The following is an 18,573-nucleotide window of genomic DNA, read 5'->3' on the forward strand; positions in this document are numbered from 1 at the left end:
CCATGAAATCCCGAAATTTCCGAAAGTTACAATTTGTACTTAGAGGCATTCAATATACTTCCTGCACACTTTACAGCCACAACCATATATAATATTAAGAGGGTGTAGAAATACATGGCCCCCGCCGCAGCTCAAATAAATGGGCACCCAGTTTCCAATGCAATATTAGGAGGGGAAAAGAAAAAGAAAAGTCCTGATAACTTTGACAAATCAAAATCCATAATTGTCTCCTATGCACTTTTCATGTGTTCCAATTGATGTTTTGATTGGTTCTCCTCTGAAATGATGTCTGAACTGCTTCCATGGTCATGTCCAACAGTTACAGAGCTGATAAAGAGTTCATTGGCTTCCAACTGAGAAATCTTATCTTTGGAGTCACCCTTGAGTAGCTCCACCACCTCAAGCATGGTTGGTCTTTTCTCAGCTTGACTCTGAGCACATATAAGAGCAATCAAAACAACTCTTCTAAGTTCTTCCTCCACATAGTCCCCATTAAGTCTTGAATCTGCAATTTCCCTGAATTTCTTCTCACAAGCCAAAGGCAGTGCCCAATCACTGATGGTGCGCTTCACTGCATTACTGAGTTTCTCAAGTGGTTTTCTGCCACTGGCAAGTTCTAGAAGAAGAACACCGAAACTGTATACATCACAACTCTCATTTGCTTTACCTAACATAGCATACTCTGGTGCTAAGTAGCCAAGAGTGCCTTTAACTCTAGTAGTCACATGCGTTGCCCCATCCGGGATCAACTTGGCGAAACCAAAATCAGCAACCTGTGCTTGGAAATCTGAATCCAACAACACATTGCTTGCTTTGATATCTCTATGAATGATGTGTGGTGTTGCTTGGTGGTGAAGATACCTGAAAGGAAGTTTAATTATTATTACTACAATTACAGGAGATTAGTTCATAAGAAAAGGCCAGGTAAGTACTCACGCAATTCCCTCGGCAGCGCCAATTGCAATAATCATCCGTCGCTTCCAATCAAGAAGGCTTTCAGCCGAGTGCTGCCCATGAAGATGAGAGACTAGGCTCAAATTCGGCATGTAGTCATACACAATTAATCGTTCCTGACCTTCAGCGCAATAGCCACGCAGACTTAGAAGATTCTTGTGTCGAACCCTTGCCAATATCTCAACTTCAACAGCAAATTCCATGTCTGCTTTGCTGCTCCAAACTTTCAATCTTTTCACAGCAATCTGCATCTCACACATAGAATTGCATGGATCAGATGGCTATAATAATTGGCTACAAATCAGTACACAATATCATGTTAGGTTAAATTACCATTAAAAAAAATACATGAATCTAACAAAAGCTTTAGCAACCATTACCAGAGAAACTGATATGAAAAGATGAAACAGGGAATACAAAAGAGGTGGTATTATCCTACCTGTGATCCATCCCAAAGCTGACCCCAGTAGACACTCCCGAATCCGCCTTCGCCAAGCTTGTTATCATAGTTGAAATTATTGGTAGCTGAATGTAATTCCTTCAGAGAAAACACCCGCCATGGAGGTTGTTTCTTCCCCCGTGCCTTGCTGCAGAAGCAGCTCCAATATCAACTATCTGTTAATCAATTGGAACTAAAGTTCGAATCCAAAACTCTACTTCTACCTAAAGTCTCAAAGTATGGGATCAATAAAGTATGCACCTTAGTGTATTATGTTAATTAAGTGATCTTCCCTTTCTGTTTTTATAGTCTTCTAACAGTAACTTATAGCAGTTTCAGTTATACAAGAAAACTGAGCTAAACCCAGAATCTAAACCTTGCCTATTATTCATTTTTTCCTCCAATTGATATGATCCAAAAGACTAATAATACAACAAAGTAATAGAACTTGAGACTAATGAAGTGATTGTCGTACCGATCGGAAACATTTCCGCAACAAAACATGGGGCAAAACGCCATAACCTTCTCACCAATCAGAGAAACGTAAACAAAAATCCAAACTTGAAATCGACCCACAAAAGTGAATCAGGTGCTGTTGCTGTTCCTTCACTCCAAGAGCATCAACTTTAAGATATTCTCCTCTCTGCCTGGCTAGCTAGCAGTTCGTTTGAGCTTGGAGCCGAATGAAGAGCTGTAACCGACAGAATAAGAAAAACTGAAGGCATGTTTTTTGGGCGGTGTTGTTGCAAAGTTATGAACTCTGTTGAAATTAAAAATAGAAAAAGAAAAAGAAAAAGGGGTGTTGGAAGTTATTAACGTTATTCGATGGAGCAGATGACGTGTACTGTGTAAGCTAAGTCTTCTTCTCCCTCCTTTCTTCCTCCTCTTTAAACTGAAACTCCAGCTGTTTCCATTTTTTCAAAAGAAAAGAAAAAAAAGAAGAAAAACACACACCCACACGTGGGGTCCATTATCCTTTTTAATAATAAGAAAATGATAAAAAAAAATGTTTTTAGTTTTTGCTCCGTGGGAAATAAATTAATAAATACATGTCATGTGATAAGTAGTTGTGAATTGTGATGTTTCTTCACGCCAAATTAAAATGAAATCTCAAATCTGTAAAAGAATTAACAAATTGCTTCAAATGATATAGTAAAAGAAAGCTCCTTCTAGATCAGCAGACACGATAAAATCTCAAGAATCTATTGGTTAAGATTCTATTGTGTCAAAAGAATCTAGCAGATTAATAACTTAAATTTGCTTTCCATGAAGATGTCACTCAAGTGCAATGTATGTAAAATTAGAGTTAAAATATAACCATCGGTTTTGAATTTACTATATAAATAAATTTCCAAAAGATTTTGGTGTTTTCTTTCCTTTGAATTTACTTCACCGTCTGCATGTGCTGTGTACTGTTTTGCTGCTAAGTACAGACTTTCTATGCCAATCTAGCTTTTAAAGCGTCTGTTATATCTGTTTAAATCATTCTAGTACAAGTGTTAATAAGTACTCACTCATTGTTTGGTTACATATTGATTGATGCAGAGGGTAGGTAGTTCAAAATCAATTCGTTCTTAGCAGGGTTTCTCTTACTTCTTAGCCTACTTTTTTTTATATAATGGTTTCTTAGTTGCAACAATAATGTCTAAGCGAACAATCATTCCCTTGTAAACTTGTTGAAAATTTTCATAAAATAATAAGGTGAGGTGACGAATATATATATGGCGATGTTAGCTTTAAGATTAATTAATTATCACAAGTTGGAGAATAGACCATTGTGGTTTTCCACTATTGACTGGTGAAGTCAAGTGATATATGATTGTTTTGTTGTGTGTTTTCGTAAATATTCGTAAGCATAAAGAGACGGAAAATTATGGCAGCTTTATTAACTTCTTGCCACACTGTTTGTTAGTGAAAGAAAAGATAAACTAACATCTGTTTTGGACACACACTTTGGTTGAACAACATAGATTAACTTTTTCTGTCACATGCCACATGGACATGTATCTTCTTCGTAAACCCAAAAATACAATATAATAAAGTAAAAAGATAGAAAAATTCATTCCTAATACTCTCTGACTAGTTTTCATTTTTATGTATATGGTAATTCAGAAGAAAAGCAAATAGAGGACCACCTTAACTAAAAAGTTTGCAATTATTTGGAATACATCAGTATTTTAATTTCTAAAAGCCGGTGACAAGAAAAGTAGAAGTTTATCTGGTTAAAACGAAGTTTTGATTTGGTTATGTGGGTCTAGTGAAATTGGCATATTTTACTTGAGTATGATACAAAATTTCCTATTAGGTAGTACGGCTCTGACGACTCAATGATTGATGTCAGAAGAGACCAGAATCCTAGACTCCTAATAGTTTTTGTCCTTTTTAAGGCATATGCTACACTGAGCTGTTCTAAAATTCTTTCTGAGCTGTTTGCCTTGGCTTCTTATATAGAATCATTGCAACAAAAATAATTGTTATCTAAGGATTAGGATCCTGTTTTGTGTTCAATTTCTTCTAACACTTCGCTGTTTGGTATGGAAAAGGAACATCAAAATAAACAATTAACTTGGTCCTCTCTAAAAAAGGTTTTTACATATTAGGAAGACTATGGTCCTAATATTATGCTGACTACTAAGGAAAAATTTAGGGGCCAGCAATTTTTGTGTTTTTTGGTCAGCATTTAACCATCAAAATAAAAATAAGTGATTTTTTACAATTAGATGTAATCTCATACCATTAAAAACACTATTGATGACCAATTGATGGTTACAAAACACTAAAATTACTGGCTCCTTAGCATTCCTCGACTACTAAAGCGAGTAATTGATGACAAATCTGTAAGGCCTCTCTTATTTACTTGCGTTTATGAATAATATTTATATTAGATTTACATACCACTACTATAAAAAGAAAAATAATAAACTAAAGAAGAGAGAGTAATACAAAGACAACTAATCGCAATGTGGTTGTAAGTGGCAGAGCAGTGTTAGCAGCATCCGATAATTGCACATTATTATTCATAGTAGTTGGCATATGCTTCTCGTTGGTTGAAAGATGCTCCACGCTCTTATCCAAACCCGGACTCGAAATCTCACACAAACTAATACCAAAATCAAAGGTGGAATCCGCACAATCAGAATCACAACAAAGCCCCGAATTATTATAAAGCCTTAGCTTCCTTTTCATCCTCCAAATGATTTCCTTCCCAAATGGGACTTTCCCACTTAGCCTATTATCATTGAGCCTCATTTCACTAAGGTTTCTTAAATCTTTGAAGCTTTTGGGGATTGACCCATTAAGGTGGTTCCCATCAAGATGAACCACACGAAGGTTCGTTAATCTGCCTAGTGATTCTGGCACCGGACCATGCAAATTCATATTTGACATTATTAATATCATTAATCCAATCGTGCCTTCAAACACCTCATTGGGTATAATTGCTGGGCCCATTGGGTTTCCTTTCAAGATCAAGGCCTGAAGAGAAATCAGGCTTCTAAGTGAAACAGGAAATGGGCCTTGAATTCTATTGTAGCTCAAATCTAAAAGCATTAGATCTTTTAGGCCCTTGATTTTTTCCGGAATTGGGCCAACAAGCCTGTTTCGACTTAAATCCAATTTGATAATAGAGTGGCAGTCTCCAATAGTAGCAGGGATTGGGCCCATTAGAAGGTTCTGGCTGAGGTCCAAAACATTCAGACGGGGAAGAACTAAGCCTGGTATGGGACCGGTTAGTTTGTTGCCGCTCAAATCTAACGACCTCAGACCGGAGATCCGGCCCAATGAAACCGGAATAGAACCGTTGAGATTGTTTCTGTGAAGATCGAGGACTCTCAAACGGGTGAGGTTGCCCAAGTCGTTCGGTATTGGGCCGATATGGCCGTTGTCCCTGAGCACCAATGTTTGAAGGGATGGGCCCAATTGGCCCAAGAAGGAGGGAATGGGTTGGGGGTTGTAAATGAAACAACGGTAAAAGAAGAGGGTCCTGAGGTGAGGGAGGTTGGTGATGGAGGGGGAAATGGAAGAGTTGGTTGGGTCGCAGGTTGGGAAAGCGGTGTCGTCGGAGAGTGCGCCGAAGGAGAGGGAGACAACGTGGTAGACATTGTCCTTGTCGGGCATGCACTCAATGCCGTGCCAGCGGCCGCGGCACACGTCGGGGATGTCGGTGGCCCAGTGGTTTCCGGTGGCACGCATGATGTTGTAAACTGCCTCTTGTTCACGGGAATCGGTTCGGACAGCGTCTTGCTTCATGGAGAAGGCGGTTTGGGGGCCGTCTACTAGGGTTGATGGCACGCCAGAGTCAGACATGATGACTGTGTATGGCGTTGCATGTTGCAATAACAACAACATACACCATAGAAATAGAAGAAGATGGAGCTTCATTGTGAAGATGGAGCAAGTTTTTGGTTTGAAATTTGAATAATGATGGGGGTTGGGTTAATATAGCGGCTTGCATGCATTTAATGGATGGACCCATTTAGATTTAGTATTTGTTGTTGCTGCATGTGGGGATAGTCAGTGCACTGAAGCTTATTTATGTATGCTCACGAGAATGGCCGGATTTTTATTTATTAATTCGGAATTGTGAGCTGAGGGGACCGGAACACGCATTTTTGCGCATTTATTTCTATCACGGGATTTACACCCGGCGCTCTTTATCACTCATCTTTGGGCCACTCTCGCATGGGCTTTACTACTAACTTTCTTAACTATACTAAAGAAGGGAAACCCAAGATAAAAATACCAAGGACGACCAATGCCAAAAACACAAAAAAGGTTATTAATTTGATGAACAATTAGCTATTAATATTTAAAAACATAAATTAAAATATATTGTTAAACTTATTAAATTAAAAAATTTATTAAAAATAATAATAAAAAATAATAAATTCTCTTCTTTAAGAAATTAATATAGCCTTTTAATATAAATTCTGTAAGAAAAAGTTTAAAAGGTCAATAACTTTGTTAAATTTTGGTCAGCATGTAACCAGCAATAAAAAGTAAATCATTAGATAAAATCTCATACCAATTTCACACCATTAAAATCATCGTTAATAACTATTTAATGGCTACAAATCACAAAAATTGCTGCCCATTTTTCATTTTGCAAATAGATAAACATACAAGCATATTTTAATATTGAGTATGTATCCTGAAAAATGAAAGTAGAAATGGGGAATGGGGATGTTGCGCTAAGTGTCGCAGCACGGCGTGGTGTTTGGTGAGTCATCAGCTGCAGATAAACACGCTTGTAAAGAGAAGAACGTGGATGCACAATATGGCAACACGTACTGTAAAACAGGGCATACATACCCAAAGGAAAAAGAAAATAAAAAAAGATTGCGTACTATATCCTGATTAATAAATCGATTTTGATGCTAGCTCTGTATTTTCCAGCTACTAGTTGCAGCGGGAATAAGCACTTGTTAGTTTCATTGAGAGCAAGGAAATATATTCAAGTTGAAAAGATGAAGCAGCAATTCAAGTCCGGTGGAGGGGGAGCCAGCATGCAACGCAGCGAAAGCATGAGACTACAGGAGAGGAAGGTGAAGGATCTCATGGTGGATAAGAAGAGGCTGGTGGAGGTGCCATACACGGCGTCCCTGGCTGACACCATGAACACGCTGGTCGCAAACAGGGTGTTGGCTGTGCCAGTGGCAGCCCCGCCGGGACAGTGGATCGGCGCGGGGGGTTCGATGATCGTGGAGTCTGACAAGCAAACAGGAGTGGTGAGAAAGCACTACATCGGGATGGTGACGATGCTTGATATAGTGGCCCACATAGCCGGCAAGGACCACTTGGATTTGGGTGGCGGCGGCGATGAGATGACAAACGATCTCCATGAAAGGATGTCTGTCTCTGTTTCTTCCATCATTGGCCACTCTTTTGAAGGGCTTAGCCTGTGGACTCTTAATCCCTACACCAGGTATCTAACAGTGGAAAATTATTAGATGATTTAATATATATGACACATCACATAAGGTAACTTACATGTTACTCTAGAAAGAATAACTTATATGTTATTTTAACAAATTTTAGAGAGAGTAGGATAACATTTTTCTAATATTATTAGTATTATATTGTAGCCTGTTAGATTGCATGGAAGTGTTTAGCAAAGGAGTTCATCGTGCGATGGTGCCGGTGGACAGCCAGATGGAGAGTGGATGGTCACCAGGCGGTGGTGTTGAACTGGTGGAGTCTGCTTCCGGCTACCAAATGCTGACTCAGCTGGATGTTGTTAGGTTCTTGAGAGATCACGCATCTGACGAGTTACAGGCCATTCTGGCGCGCTCTGTTCAAGACTTGGCCGCCGACACGGAACAGATCTATGCCATCACTGACCGCACTATACTCTTGGATGCCATCAAGTGCTTAAAGTCTGCCATGTTGAACGCTGTACCTATTGTTCAATCCTCTGATGACGTCAACCCTGATGATCACAGGCAGCTCGTAAATGGGAGATTTAGGAAGCTTGTTGGGACATTCTCTGCAACTGATTTAAGGGGATGCTACATAAACACGCTCAAGTCATGGTTCGGGATAAGCGCACTTGCATTCACCCAACACATTTCGGCCAGTCCTTTGTTCGCGGCACCGGAATCACCCATCTCATGGAAGGAGCTTGTGACTTGTCATCTTGAATCTCCTTTGTCGGAGGTGATTCACAAGGCAGTTACCAAGCATGTGCATCGAGTGTGGGTGGTGAATCAGCAGTGTTTGCTCGTTGGTGTTGTGTCTCTCACCGATGTAATTAGAGTTATAAGGCTTGCTCTCATCTCTCCTCCCTCTTCTTCACACCAATGATATGCCACTAATTAAATTTCAGTTCAAGATAGGTGATAGCTCTCTAAGCATATGCATGTGTTTCATTTCATCATCATCATCATGTGTAAATGGGAATAATGTTTTATCTTTTTTTTTCCCTATCAAGTTTAAATCTCTACATTTCATTACTTTTAAGTGCAGGGAAGTGATAGGTAAATAATGACTATCTTAAATAACATAAACAATTATCAATCAAATAAAAATATGTTATTTAAAAAAATACGAAGAGCTAATAGAATATTTGTACAATATATACAATGGAAGTTTAGAGAGTATTAGAGATATAATCATTAGTAAGGTGAAATGCGCACTTGCAAACTACTAACAGTAGTTTTGGCGTTGGGAATACCAGCTTTATTCAATATTTATTAATGAAAAGTATCTATATATAGAGTATAGTAACCATGAAAAACCCAATAATGATAACCTCTTATTTGAAAATGAACACAGTATAATGGAAGAATAGGATGGCTTCTAGCTAGCCATGTGTAAACCACAAAGCTCCAATATACTAATCTAGAACCAAAAAAACTATTTTAGTATTACTTAGGAACTCATTGTATTCATCCCAGCCTTATCATTCGGAATTTCGAAGTCATACGAGGAGAAGACGAGAGAAATAAAGGCATTGTTTTTTGCAAAGGACGGAATGGAATAATGACACGGCCACCCACGATTTCGAACTCCTCAAATTTGTTTAATATAATGATAATAATTTCTTATATATATTAACCACATTGCAGAATTGGTGTGGTCATCCAAAAGTGTTTTGAGTTTATCTTGAAAAGTGCTTTCTTTCACATGCTTACGTCAATACAAAGCATGCTTCCTTTCTTTCTTTATTCTTTTGCTCTTTGCTCCGTCCCATTATAGAACACTGAACACACACTTGTTATTAATAAAATTAAACTTAGATGCACAGTCATAGGATTTTCACCAATAAAAAGAAATATATTAGTTTGTCAGTAATAGTTATTATCATCATATATATTGTTATATATAATTAACACTTTTAGCAATATAATTAAACAGTTTGCTTACGTCAGTATACTACTCTGTACAAAGCATGCCTTTGAAGCAAGGTTTTTAATTTAATTATTCACAAATTTAAAAATGCATGCTTCCCCTTTTTTTGAATAAAGTAGACTAAAGTATACATTAACCCATGCTGTTGGGTTTGCATATTCACTGTACGGTTTAAAATGCGCATTTTAACGCTTATATATTATTGAATGTGTGTCAGGTCAAAAAAAATTAACGACTACATGCAAGTGTGAGAATAATACACACATGAAAGTGTGCAATGCCTCTACCTCCGAGTGGATGATGGTGATGACTTAATTACCGGAGACGAGTGTGAATTTTTCTTCTTAAAGTCTCCTCTCCCCTTATCGCCTGATTTCATACCTCCTTTTTGTTTTCCTCTTTTCTGTTAATAAAATCATGCTCTAAAAAGCATGCATTTTTCGAAGAGCAATGTTAAGACCAGCAACTTTTGTGATTGGTAGCCATCAAATAGTAATCAATGATGATTTAATCAGTGGCGGAACTTGAAACAAAATTTTAGGGGGGCCAAATAGAAAATAATTGTCAAAATATTTTTTTATATGGACTTCATTTAAGATAAGTTCGTCTAATCTCATCTATCTGGTTTGGGTGATATTGCTAAATTTAAAGCCCTTTTTCAAGATCTCATTCCAAAAAGTTAAAGTTAAAGTCATCAGATATAACTTTTTGAACTTTTGAAGGTTATATCTCACTTTCTTCGTGATTCATTAAAGTAGAAGAACTATCTACATGTGTTGATATTGTAAAAGTTATATGTTCTCCTTCTTAAATATTAGCATTCCTCTTAAAAAATGTATCAATTCTTTGATTTTTCATTATTATTTTATATAAAAATTTGAATATATATCCTGTAAAATATATAAAGAAGAAGTTAGAAGGACAAATATATTAAATTTTTTTTATCAATTTATACAAATACAATAATATTAATACTTATTGAATATTCTATTATTTTTTATCATATAAAAAATTAAATTAAATAAATAGTAAAATATAAAATAATATTAAATTAAATAAATAAAAGATATCTAATTTTTTATATTTGAACCTAAAGATAGAGAAAGTGTTATTTATTGAACTTATTAGATACTTTAAGTCATAGTAAAGTATTTAAGTTAATTGAACTATTTTTTATCTTTTGAAAAAGTACTACTAAATTTTTTATAAAAAATTTGGGGGGCCATGGCCACCCCTTGTCTGAACTAAGCTCCACCACTGGATTTAATGGTGTGAGATTTCATCCAATGACTCACCTTTTTCTGTTGGTTACATGCTGGCCAAAATTCAACAAAACTGCTGGTCCTTTAGACTTTTCCTTTTTCGAATAGAGAAATGCTAGGGGCCAGCAACTTTTGTGATTTGTAGCCATTAAATAGCCATCAATGATGGTTTTAATGGTGTGAGATTGGTGTAAGATTTCATCCAATGACCCACTTTTCTTTGCTGGTTACATGTTGGCCAGAATTTAACAAAGTTATTGGGCTATAGACTTTTCCTTTCGGATATACTATAATATATATTGTGTAATAATATATACTGGCATATTCTCGCATGGGATACAGCCAAATTTTAATGTAGGAAGAAGCACTAGATAGCAAGAGGCCAATGAAATTTAATTAATACGTGTGGTCTTAAGTTTAGCGCTCAAAAGTGGGTGCTAAGTTTTAAGTGAGGAGTCCATTTTGTTGTTTGTGTCATTCTCAATAGAAAATGATACCCATCGTCACGTTCTGCAGTTTGTTTCTTGGTTTAAAATTGCACAAAGAGACAAATGAACAATCTCCTCGTATTTTGCCATACTCTAAAGTCTAACGTTTTCGTCACGGCCTGTTACTCAACTAACACTTGTCTTTTAAAAATATTGTTTCTATATATAATCATGTTATAATAATATATGTGAAAAGAAGAATGATCATAATAAATAAATATTTTAGGTTCATGCTTTCGTGCGTGCAGAATGTTTTTTGTTACAAGAGCATGTTGATAGTTAATTACGATGGAAAAGTCTAGGGCCAGCAACTTTGTTAAATTCTGGTCAGTATGTAACCAGCAAAAAAAAGTGAGCTATTGAATGAAATTTCGTACCAATCTCACACCATTAAAACTATCATTGATAGCTACAAATCACAAAAGTTGCTGCCTTGCTCTCCTCAATTATGATAAAATGAGATTACACTCAACTCTAAAACTAAATAGCGACAGTGGGAACATGAAAAAAGTTATTTCCTCACTCAAGGTTTGTTTAAGGAGAATTACCTTATATATTACCACAACCAGACTTCAATGCAGCATCAGAGTGAGTCCACATAGATGTTGGTTCGAGGGTTTTTTACCTTACCTATTTACTTTAATTTCCCCGAGAAAGTGAAAAGTTGACAGAAGACAGAGTAAAAAAATGGGGACTGAAAGAGAAGAGAAAGGTGAATAAGGGAATGCATTCGGTTGCCCTATAGCATAGCATACCCTAATAGAGTACTATATACTATACTACTATATGATATGAAATAGTTAGCTAAAAAGGAAGAAGTCAGGATATTTTAGAAAGAAAGATTTATATTAGCTAGCATGCCTGCCTTTTTAAAACACGTTTAGATTATTATTATTATTAAAATTTGTTAATAAATACATAATAAATATATTTTTTCTTGTATGAATACTTGGAGGGAGAGCTCGGTTCCTGAGAGTCGACACCGAGTTATTACCTTCGGTACCGTTTTTTGAGTTTTGCGAAAATTCGAGTTTTACTCCGAGAAGATGTCCAATTACGTGAAGCATGAGCAAGAAACAAGGGAGAGTGTACCTACAAAGACACTCCGAAACTTAAGTTAATACTGAAAATTCGAGGTGTGTTTAGGATAGGAGATCATACATTTTGTAGATGGAAATGTAACAGTCGGTTATGCTTCTACTTTATCGCCTGTATTAAAGAGCAATAATGTTGGACGTTTCACTTTTTGAAAAGTTAAGCTGAATTGTAATGTATGTTGCCAATTAATGACGTTAATTACCAATTAGTAATGTAAAGCCGATTAATAATGTAGCGCCCATTGTGATGCGTTCTACTGAGTTATGACTCATAATGCCGAGTTATGACTTGATATTTGTAACTATAGGATCAATATTAAAAACTAAATTTTATATCTTTTATAAAAAATTTTGTAATTAATAACTTTATTTTGTGTCATTAAACTGAATATTAGTTAAACTCTGAAAATATTAAGGTAAACTCTGAAAATAATAAGGTCAGATTTCAATTTTAGAAAAGAAGTTTACATTATTAACAAAGATTAACTAATCAAATCTTTTTTAATTTGTGGACTATGTTGGTTGACAAATTAACTGAGGTTATTACGTTGTATCAGTACAATATATATATACCAGTAAAAAGGACTAAAGGGAAGCATAGCTTAATTAAGATTGTAAATTTTTGGCATAAAAGGAATCACCTTTGCTACGAAAATATAATAAATGTTATATCTCATGAATTAAACTACGTGGCTACTTTGCTATACAAATAGCATTTTTGGAAAGCATATGAAGGGGAAAGTGTGAACCGTGGAAAAGGGGGCGAGGGGTGACTGACAAGTTACCGGGTGGAAGGAGTTGTCGGGGACGGGGATGAGGAAGGTGGAAAGGAGAGGCGCACGCGAAGTGACCGGGAACGGGAGGAAAAGGTGATGGCCTGGCCTGGGGGTATGTAGTAGGTCTCGCTAGCATGGTCCGGTAGATACCCCACATTGATCTCGGTATTCCCCCTTCAATTTGCACGCCTTCCATTCATGCACAAGAGGTAGGTATGGTGAAGCGGAATATATAGTATGCTCCCCCGTGAATATTAGAGGCCAAAACAAAAGACAAGAAAAGGAAGTTGTAATTAATTAAGAGCGAGTCAAAACGGGTGTGCCAGTGTGGATGCTTGGTCTGGGTGCGGACCTCTTGTGGGCCGACATGAACCGCCTACTGGGCTTCCTCTTCCACCAGGGAGTGCTGGACGAGCACTTCTTGCAGCTTCACCACCTCCAGGACGAGTCCTCCCCAAGCTTCGTCTCCGAGGTCCTCAACATCTACTTCCACGAGTCTGAGAAGCTTCTCAGCAATCTCAGATCATTGCTCATGGACAGGGACTTCTCCGACTACAACAAAATGGGAATCCATTTGAATCAATTCATGGGAAGCAGCTCCAGCATTGGCGCCAAGAGACTCACCACTGTCTGCCTTGCCTTTCGCGCCGCTACTCACCACAGTAACCGTCCTGGATGCCTGCGAGCCTTGGAGATGCTGGAACATGAATATTGCTATCTCAAGAACAAACTGCATGAACTATTCCAAGTAATTCAACTACTCTTCGTTATTACATTATTCATTATTACATCATCATCAATTCATCGTAATATAATGTTTGTGCAGATAGAGCAGCAACGTGCTTTGGCAGCAGCAGCCAGATACCCACTGCAGAATAACCAATAATAAAAATCCATCTCCATCCGCATGGATTATTTGTTTTAATATATTCCTAATTAAGCTGGCTGGCGGTCATCGCCATTTTGAATTCTAATACTTTTCCATTAATTAATGTACATATATAGAAGCCAGCGCTCATGCATGCTCGCTCGCGCTCTTCTAATTAACTCTCTATTTAATTCAATATAGTCTTCTTTCCAAGACAACTGCATGCCTGGGCATGGAACTCAGATTAACTATATGTATACTCTTGTCAATACCTTAATCACTTACACGATTTTAAAGCTAAGCTTTATGTTTCCAAATTCCATTAACTAAAAGAAAAACGCACCTAGGAAAAAAAGAATGAACCCGCTTGAAAATATTAGAATAGAAACAGTGATAAAGTTTGACTATGACTAAACCTTGCACAACAAGTCAGAAACATATATACATTGTTTATAGGACAATTTTCTTAAATAAATAAAATGGACATTGTTCTTCCGAGTTTTCCGTAGCTCCTCAATTTCGATCTGCCCTGTTGCTTTGTCTCGAAATTTTTTCAAGGTCTCTGGCTTCGTGACAGCTATGGCCTCCTGAAACTTTTTCGGTCGGAGGCCGCTCTTGATGGCGTGGAGCTGTACTTTGGGATTGAGGTCGGGGATTTCCATGACGGCTGTTGTAAAGCGTGTCATGTAGTCTTTCAGTCTTTTATGTTGTCCTTGTCTGATCGTGCTAAGGTAGTCCGAGTCCCTTACATAGATTTTTGAGGCTGCAAACTGATTGATGAACAACTTAGAGAAATTGTCAAAGCTGGTTATTGACCCTGCAGGTAATAATACGGCACCATCTAAAAAAGTGGGAAAAGATCGGCACAGAATGGGATTGGAATCACTATTCAGGAACATCATAGATTCAAATTTCATGACATGAATTTTAGGATCTCCGATCCCTTTGTACGGTGCCAAAGTCATAGGAAGTGTGAAATTTTGAGGCATTTTAAAACTCGTAATTTCTTCAGAAAAAGGGTTAGCTCGTCGTCTCCCTGTTTTCGGGGGTGTTTCCCCTGTTTTCGCATTGGATTCTGACTGATACTCTTCGTACTGTTCGGTATTTGCTATGACGTTCTTCCTTTCGCCACCATTTTGTAGCGTAGCTAACAGTTCGGCCATGCGCTGATTCTCCGCGAGTAAAACGGCGTTGGCCGCCATAAGATTAGCATTGGTCCGAGAATGTGGTTGGGTACCCGACTAATCCGTCATGCTTCGATTTCTGAAAGGAAAAACAGTGATCACAAGCTGCTAGGAAAAACGACTCCATAGCACCAAACCCTGCAAATTCCTTATTTTTACTTTTACTTGTTGAAGTTTATATTACCGAGCACTGACTTGAGCGTCGGAGTCCTTTTTGCAGGTTCTACGCCGAGGTCTTCAGTTCCGAGGAGAATACTTCCGAGCCCCCTGACGGATCTTGTAGTCGATCACACTTCGAAAGCTTTATCTCGCAAGGAACAAACATCAACTTTCTGATTAAACATTTTTAAAAACGAAGGCGCAAATGTATTTTTTATGAATCTATAGAAATTGCTATTTGCAGTAGCGAATTAGGAAAGAACGTAAACCGCTACTGACAGCTGCGGTCGCTATAGACAGCAACAGTTTCTGTAGAATGGTGTTGGCAGTAGTGGTTTATGTATATTGGATATTGAACGTAAACTGCTGGAGGTAGTAACGGTTTACTTTGAGTGTGTTACCAATGCCCAAGTGCCCAACTCCAAGAGTGTCTAGTATGTCAAGAGTTTCCAATTTGGAATGGGCGCTTCATTGTAATAACGCTCAAGTTTCTCTCATGAATCAAATATTCACGCTTCTATTTGGAATAACGCCCCTCATTTTAGACGTTAACGACGTCCATTTTGAGAAGAAAGTAGGCTCGCAGACATTACTCTTAGATAGCGCCTTTTGAGTTGGGCGTTACCAACGTCAAACTTTCTTTGCAGGAAATGGATCCTCTCCAGCTTTTTCAACAATTGAGGAAATGCAGTGTGATCTCTCACCGTTAACTTTATAAGTGGGGGCAAAATTAAATATGAGAGAGAGAGCAATGAAGGGTGAAATATCACAATTGACACCATCCAGTTTTTTCTTCACTGGAGAGGATCCATTCCCTTCTTTGCATGCTTTGCTATTTTCTTGAATAATATGTATTGCTTGCATGCTTCATTCTTTGATTCACACTATTAACATGCATATAAACTTTATGAATTAATGTTAGTGCGTTAATTCATGAAGCTTATATGCATCTTAATAGCGTGAATCAAAGAAAGTTTAGCGTTGATAACGCCCAACTCAAAGAGCGTCATCCAAGAGTAACACCTGCGAGCCTACCTTCTTCCTAAAATAGACGTTGTTAACCCTCAAAATGAGGGACGTTATTTCAAATAGAAGCGTGAATATTTGATTCATGAAAGAAACTTGAGCGTTACCACAATGAAGCGCTCATTTCAAATTGGAAGCTCTTGACATACTAGACACTCTTGGAGTTGGGTACTTGGACCTTGGTAACACAGTCAACTCAACGTAAACTGCTACTGCCTCCAACAATTTACGTTCATTATCCAATACACATAAATCGCTACTATCTGTAGCGATTTACGTTTTCCCCTAATCCACTATTGTCAGTAGCGATTTCTATAGATTCATAAAAAAATGTATTTACATATATATTCATTTTTTAAAATGTGTAATCAGGTCAAATTGATGTCTATTTTATTTATGAGGTAATGACCAAATCAGTATCCGAAAGATTCAAACGCTGATATTTTGGTACCTCACTATTGTTATTGACAAAATGGTCCTTAAAAGATTTTAAAATTTGACAAGCGTACCCACGAGTTCACCGGAGCACATTTCCGGCAAGCACAGTGCTGACATGGCCACTACGTTTTGATGACATGGCAAATACCCTTCCCCACCCTAATTCTTCTCCTTCTCCTTCCCCCTCCCCAACGCACTCCCCCCTTCCCCTTCCTGAATGCATTCTCCCCTCTCCCCAACCCTAATCCTTCACTCCCCCTCACTATCCTAATCCCCCATTTCCAACGCACTTCTCCCCTCCTCAATCCAAAATCCCCCTTTCTGAACCCTAATCCCCTTCCCTTACTCCTTTTAATAAATTCATCAATTTTTGCTAACCTTTCAAAATGATTTGCAGATTTCATTTAGCATTTCAGATTAAAACCATATATATTGAATAATTTTGTGATTTGGCATTTCACATTCCAAAATCAAACACTTCTTGCTCATGCAATTCTCAACGATGTTAACAATTTAATCAAGGAAAAAATCACACGATTTAGCACAGGGAAGAAGAGGGAATGATGAATGCAAGATGATTTTAACAATTTTTTTTAAAAAGAACAAAACCAGCAAATTCGCGAGAAGGAGAGAAGAGAATCTGAAGCAGGACGGCGAATGAAGTGGTTCCGAATGGCAATGGAGGAGGCAGTGTAAAGAGTGACGGGAACCACGGGAGAGAGCTACTTGCAAGAGAGGAAGCAGTGCCAGAAGTGAGACCTCGTCTTCGATACACGGAAGAATGGGAAAGGGGACGGGGGCTAGCAGCAAGCACATACAAGTAGTGAAGGCGACAGCAATGAAGGCGAAGGGGAGAAAGAGTTGAGAGTGTGAGACACTGTGTTGGGAAGTGGATTAGAATTCAAAGGGGTAAGGGAAGGGAATTAGGGTTCAGAAAGGGGGATTTTGGATTGAGGAGAGGGGAAGTGCGTTGGAGATGGGGGATTAGGATTAGGGAGGGGGAGAGAAGGATTAGGGTTGGGGAGAGGGGAGAATGCATTCAGGAAGGGGAAGGGGGGAGTGCGTTGGGGAGGGGGAAGGAGAAGGAGAAGAATTAGAGTGGGGAAGGGTATTTGCCATGTCATCAAAACGCAGTGGCTATATCAGCACTGTGCTTGCCGAAAATGTGCTCCGGTGAACTCGTGGATACGCTTGTCAAATTTTAAAATCTTTTAAGGACCATTTTGTTAATAACAATAGTGAGGTATCAAAATGTCAGCGTTTGAATCTTTCGAATACTGATTTAGTCATTACCTCTTTATTTATTTAAGAAAATTACCCTTGTTTATAATTATACGTATTTATGAACAAAATAACGTATAAACAAGGAAAGAGGCTTTTTGGCACCCAACAACGACCCAATAGGAAGTAGAAGTACGCCCATCTTTCACCAGCTACTCCGCGTTTGAATTTTATTTGGGTTCTGACTCTTTGGCACTTGCAGTTACCCCACCCAACCTTGCCAAAAATCATTATCGATGTATTACCAAAAAAAACAATCATTATCGATAAACCAGCATTCAACACTTAATCATGCCCCAAACAGTAATACCTATTGATGTGTCAAAACATCCTCCACAACATAGCACTATTATTATCCTTTGAAGCGGACCAATGTACATGTTCTCAATTAATTGAAATACAAAAGTTGGGTCATTCTGTCTTGTAAGGTAAGTTTGTGAAGAGATCGGTCTCCGGAGCCAGCATGGGCGGTGAGGGTGGGTCAAAATAAAAACAAAAAAAAGAAATCAAAGTCCGTTATCTACTCTATCCACACCAATATTATTATTGACTAATTTATCCTCAACCCCAAGTAGGCAAGTACAAGTAAACTATAACAATGCACTCAAGTCAAAGATTGAATTCATTATTATATTACTTAAACTAGAAGCTACTTTTCTTATCTCTCCTTAGTATCATCAAACTTTTTTCAATTAGACGTATATTTGCAGATGGGATTCTCGTGCGTTATATAGTTGTTGGAGTTGCACGAAA

At 37.9% G+C, this 18,573-nt stretch overlaps 3 protein-coding genes and 1 pseudogene across 3 annotated transcripts; 2 read left to right on the forward strand and 2 right to left on the reverse strand.

The window, feature by feature from the left end:
• Positions 1–32: 32 nt before the first annotated feature.
• On the reverse strand, positions 33–2,515 carry LOC107617102 (Protein kinase superfamily protein). Its single transcript, XM_016318903.3, has 5 exons — positions 2,211–2,515; positions 1,869–2,084; positions 1,394–1,541; positions 937–1,199; positions 33–861 (listed from the first exon to the last, which is right to left on the reverse strand). Exons 2-5 carry the CDS (start codon positions 1,910–1,912, stop codon positions 231–233), a joined length of 1,086 nt encoding a protein of 361 aa, XP_016174389.1. The 5' UTR covers positions 1,913–2,084; positions 2,211–2,515; the 3' UTR covers positions 33–230.
• Positions 2,516–4,022: 1,507 nt separating this feature from the next.
• Positions 4,023–5,821, reverse strand: TMM (Leucine-rich repeat (LRR) family protein). Its single transcript, XM_016318855.3, has one exon. The coding sequence runs from the start codon at positions 5,771–5,773 to the stop codon at positions 4,316–4,318; it is 1,458 nt and encodes a 485-aa protein (XP_016174341.2). The 5' UTR covers positions 5,774–5,821; the 3' UTR covers positions 4,023–4,315.
• Positions 5,822–6,588: 767 nt separating this feature from the next.
• On the forward strand, positions 6,589–8,320 carry LOC107619760 (SNF1-related protein kinase regulatory subunit gamma-like PV42a). Its single transcript, XM_016322050.3, has 2 exons — positions 6,589–7,316; positions 7,477–8,320. The coding sequence occupies exons 1-2, from the start codon at positions 6,766–6,768 to the stop codon at positions 8,192–8,194; spliced, it is 1,269 nt and encodes a 422-aa protein (XP_016177536.1). The 5' UTR covers positions 6,589–6,765; the 3' UTR covers positions 8,195–8,320.
• Positions 8,321–13,192: 4,872 nt separating this feature from the next.
• Positions 13,193–13,750, forward strand: LOC107617208 (pseudo histidine-containing phosphotransfer protein 6 pseudogene; annotated as a pseudogene).
• Positions 13,751–18,573: the final 4,823 nt, after the last annotated feature.

The sequence above is a fragment of the Arachis ipaensis genome, chromosome B8 (genome assembly GCF_059453495.1).
Source record: "Arachis ipaensis isolate K30076 ecotype BB chromosome B8, ASM5945349v1, whole genome shotgun sequence".
Taxonomy (NCBI): domain Eukaryota; kingdom Viridiplantae; phylum Streptophyta; class Magnoliopsida; order Fabales; family Fabaceae; genus Arachis; species Arachis ipaensis.

Coding starts and splice junctions, on each gene's coding strand:
- LOC107617102 (XM_016318903.3), bottom strand. CDS start 1,912: ATGGCGTTTTGCCCCATGTTTTGTTGCGGAAATGTTTCCGATCG. Junction 1,542..1,868: donor TGCGGAAATGTTTCCGATCG/GTACGACAATCA, acceptor CTGCTTCTGCAG/CAAGGCACGGGGGAAGAAAC. Junction 1,200..1,393: donor AGCTTTGGGATGGATCACAG/GTAGGATAATAC, acceptor TGTGAGATGCAG/ATTGCTGTGAAAAGATTGAA.
- TMM (XM_016318855.3), bottom strand. CDS start 5,773: ATGAAGCTCCATCTTCTTCTATTTCTATGGTGTATGTTGTTGTTATTG.
- LOC107619760 (XM_016322050.3), top strand. CDS start 6,766: ATGCTAGCTCTGTATTTTCCAGCTACTAGTTGCAGCGGGAATAAGCAC. Junction 7,317..7,476: donor ACTCTTAATCCCTACACCAG/GTATCTAACAGT, acceptor ATTATATTGTAG/CCTGTTAGATTGCATGGAAG.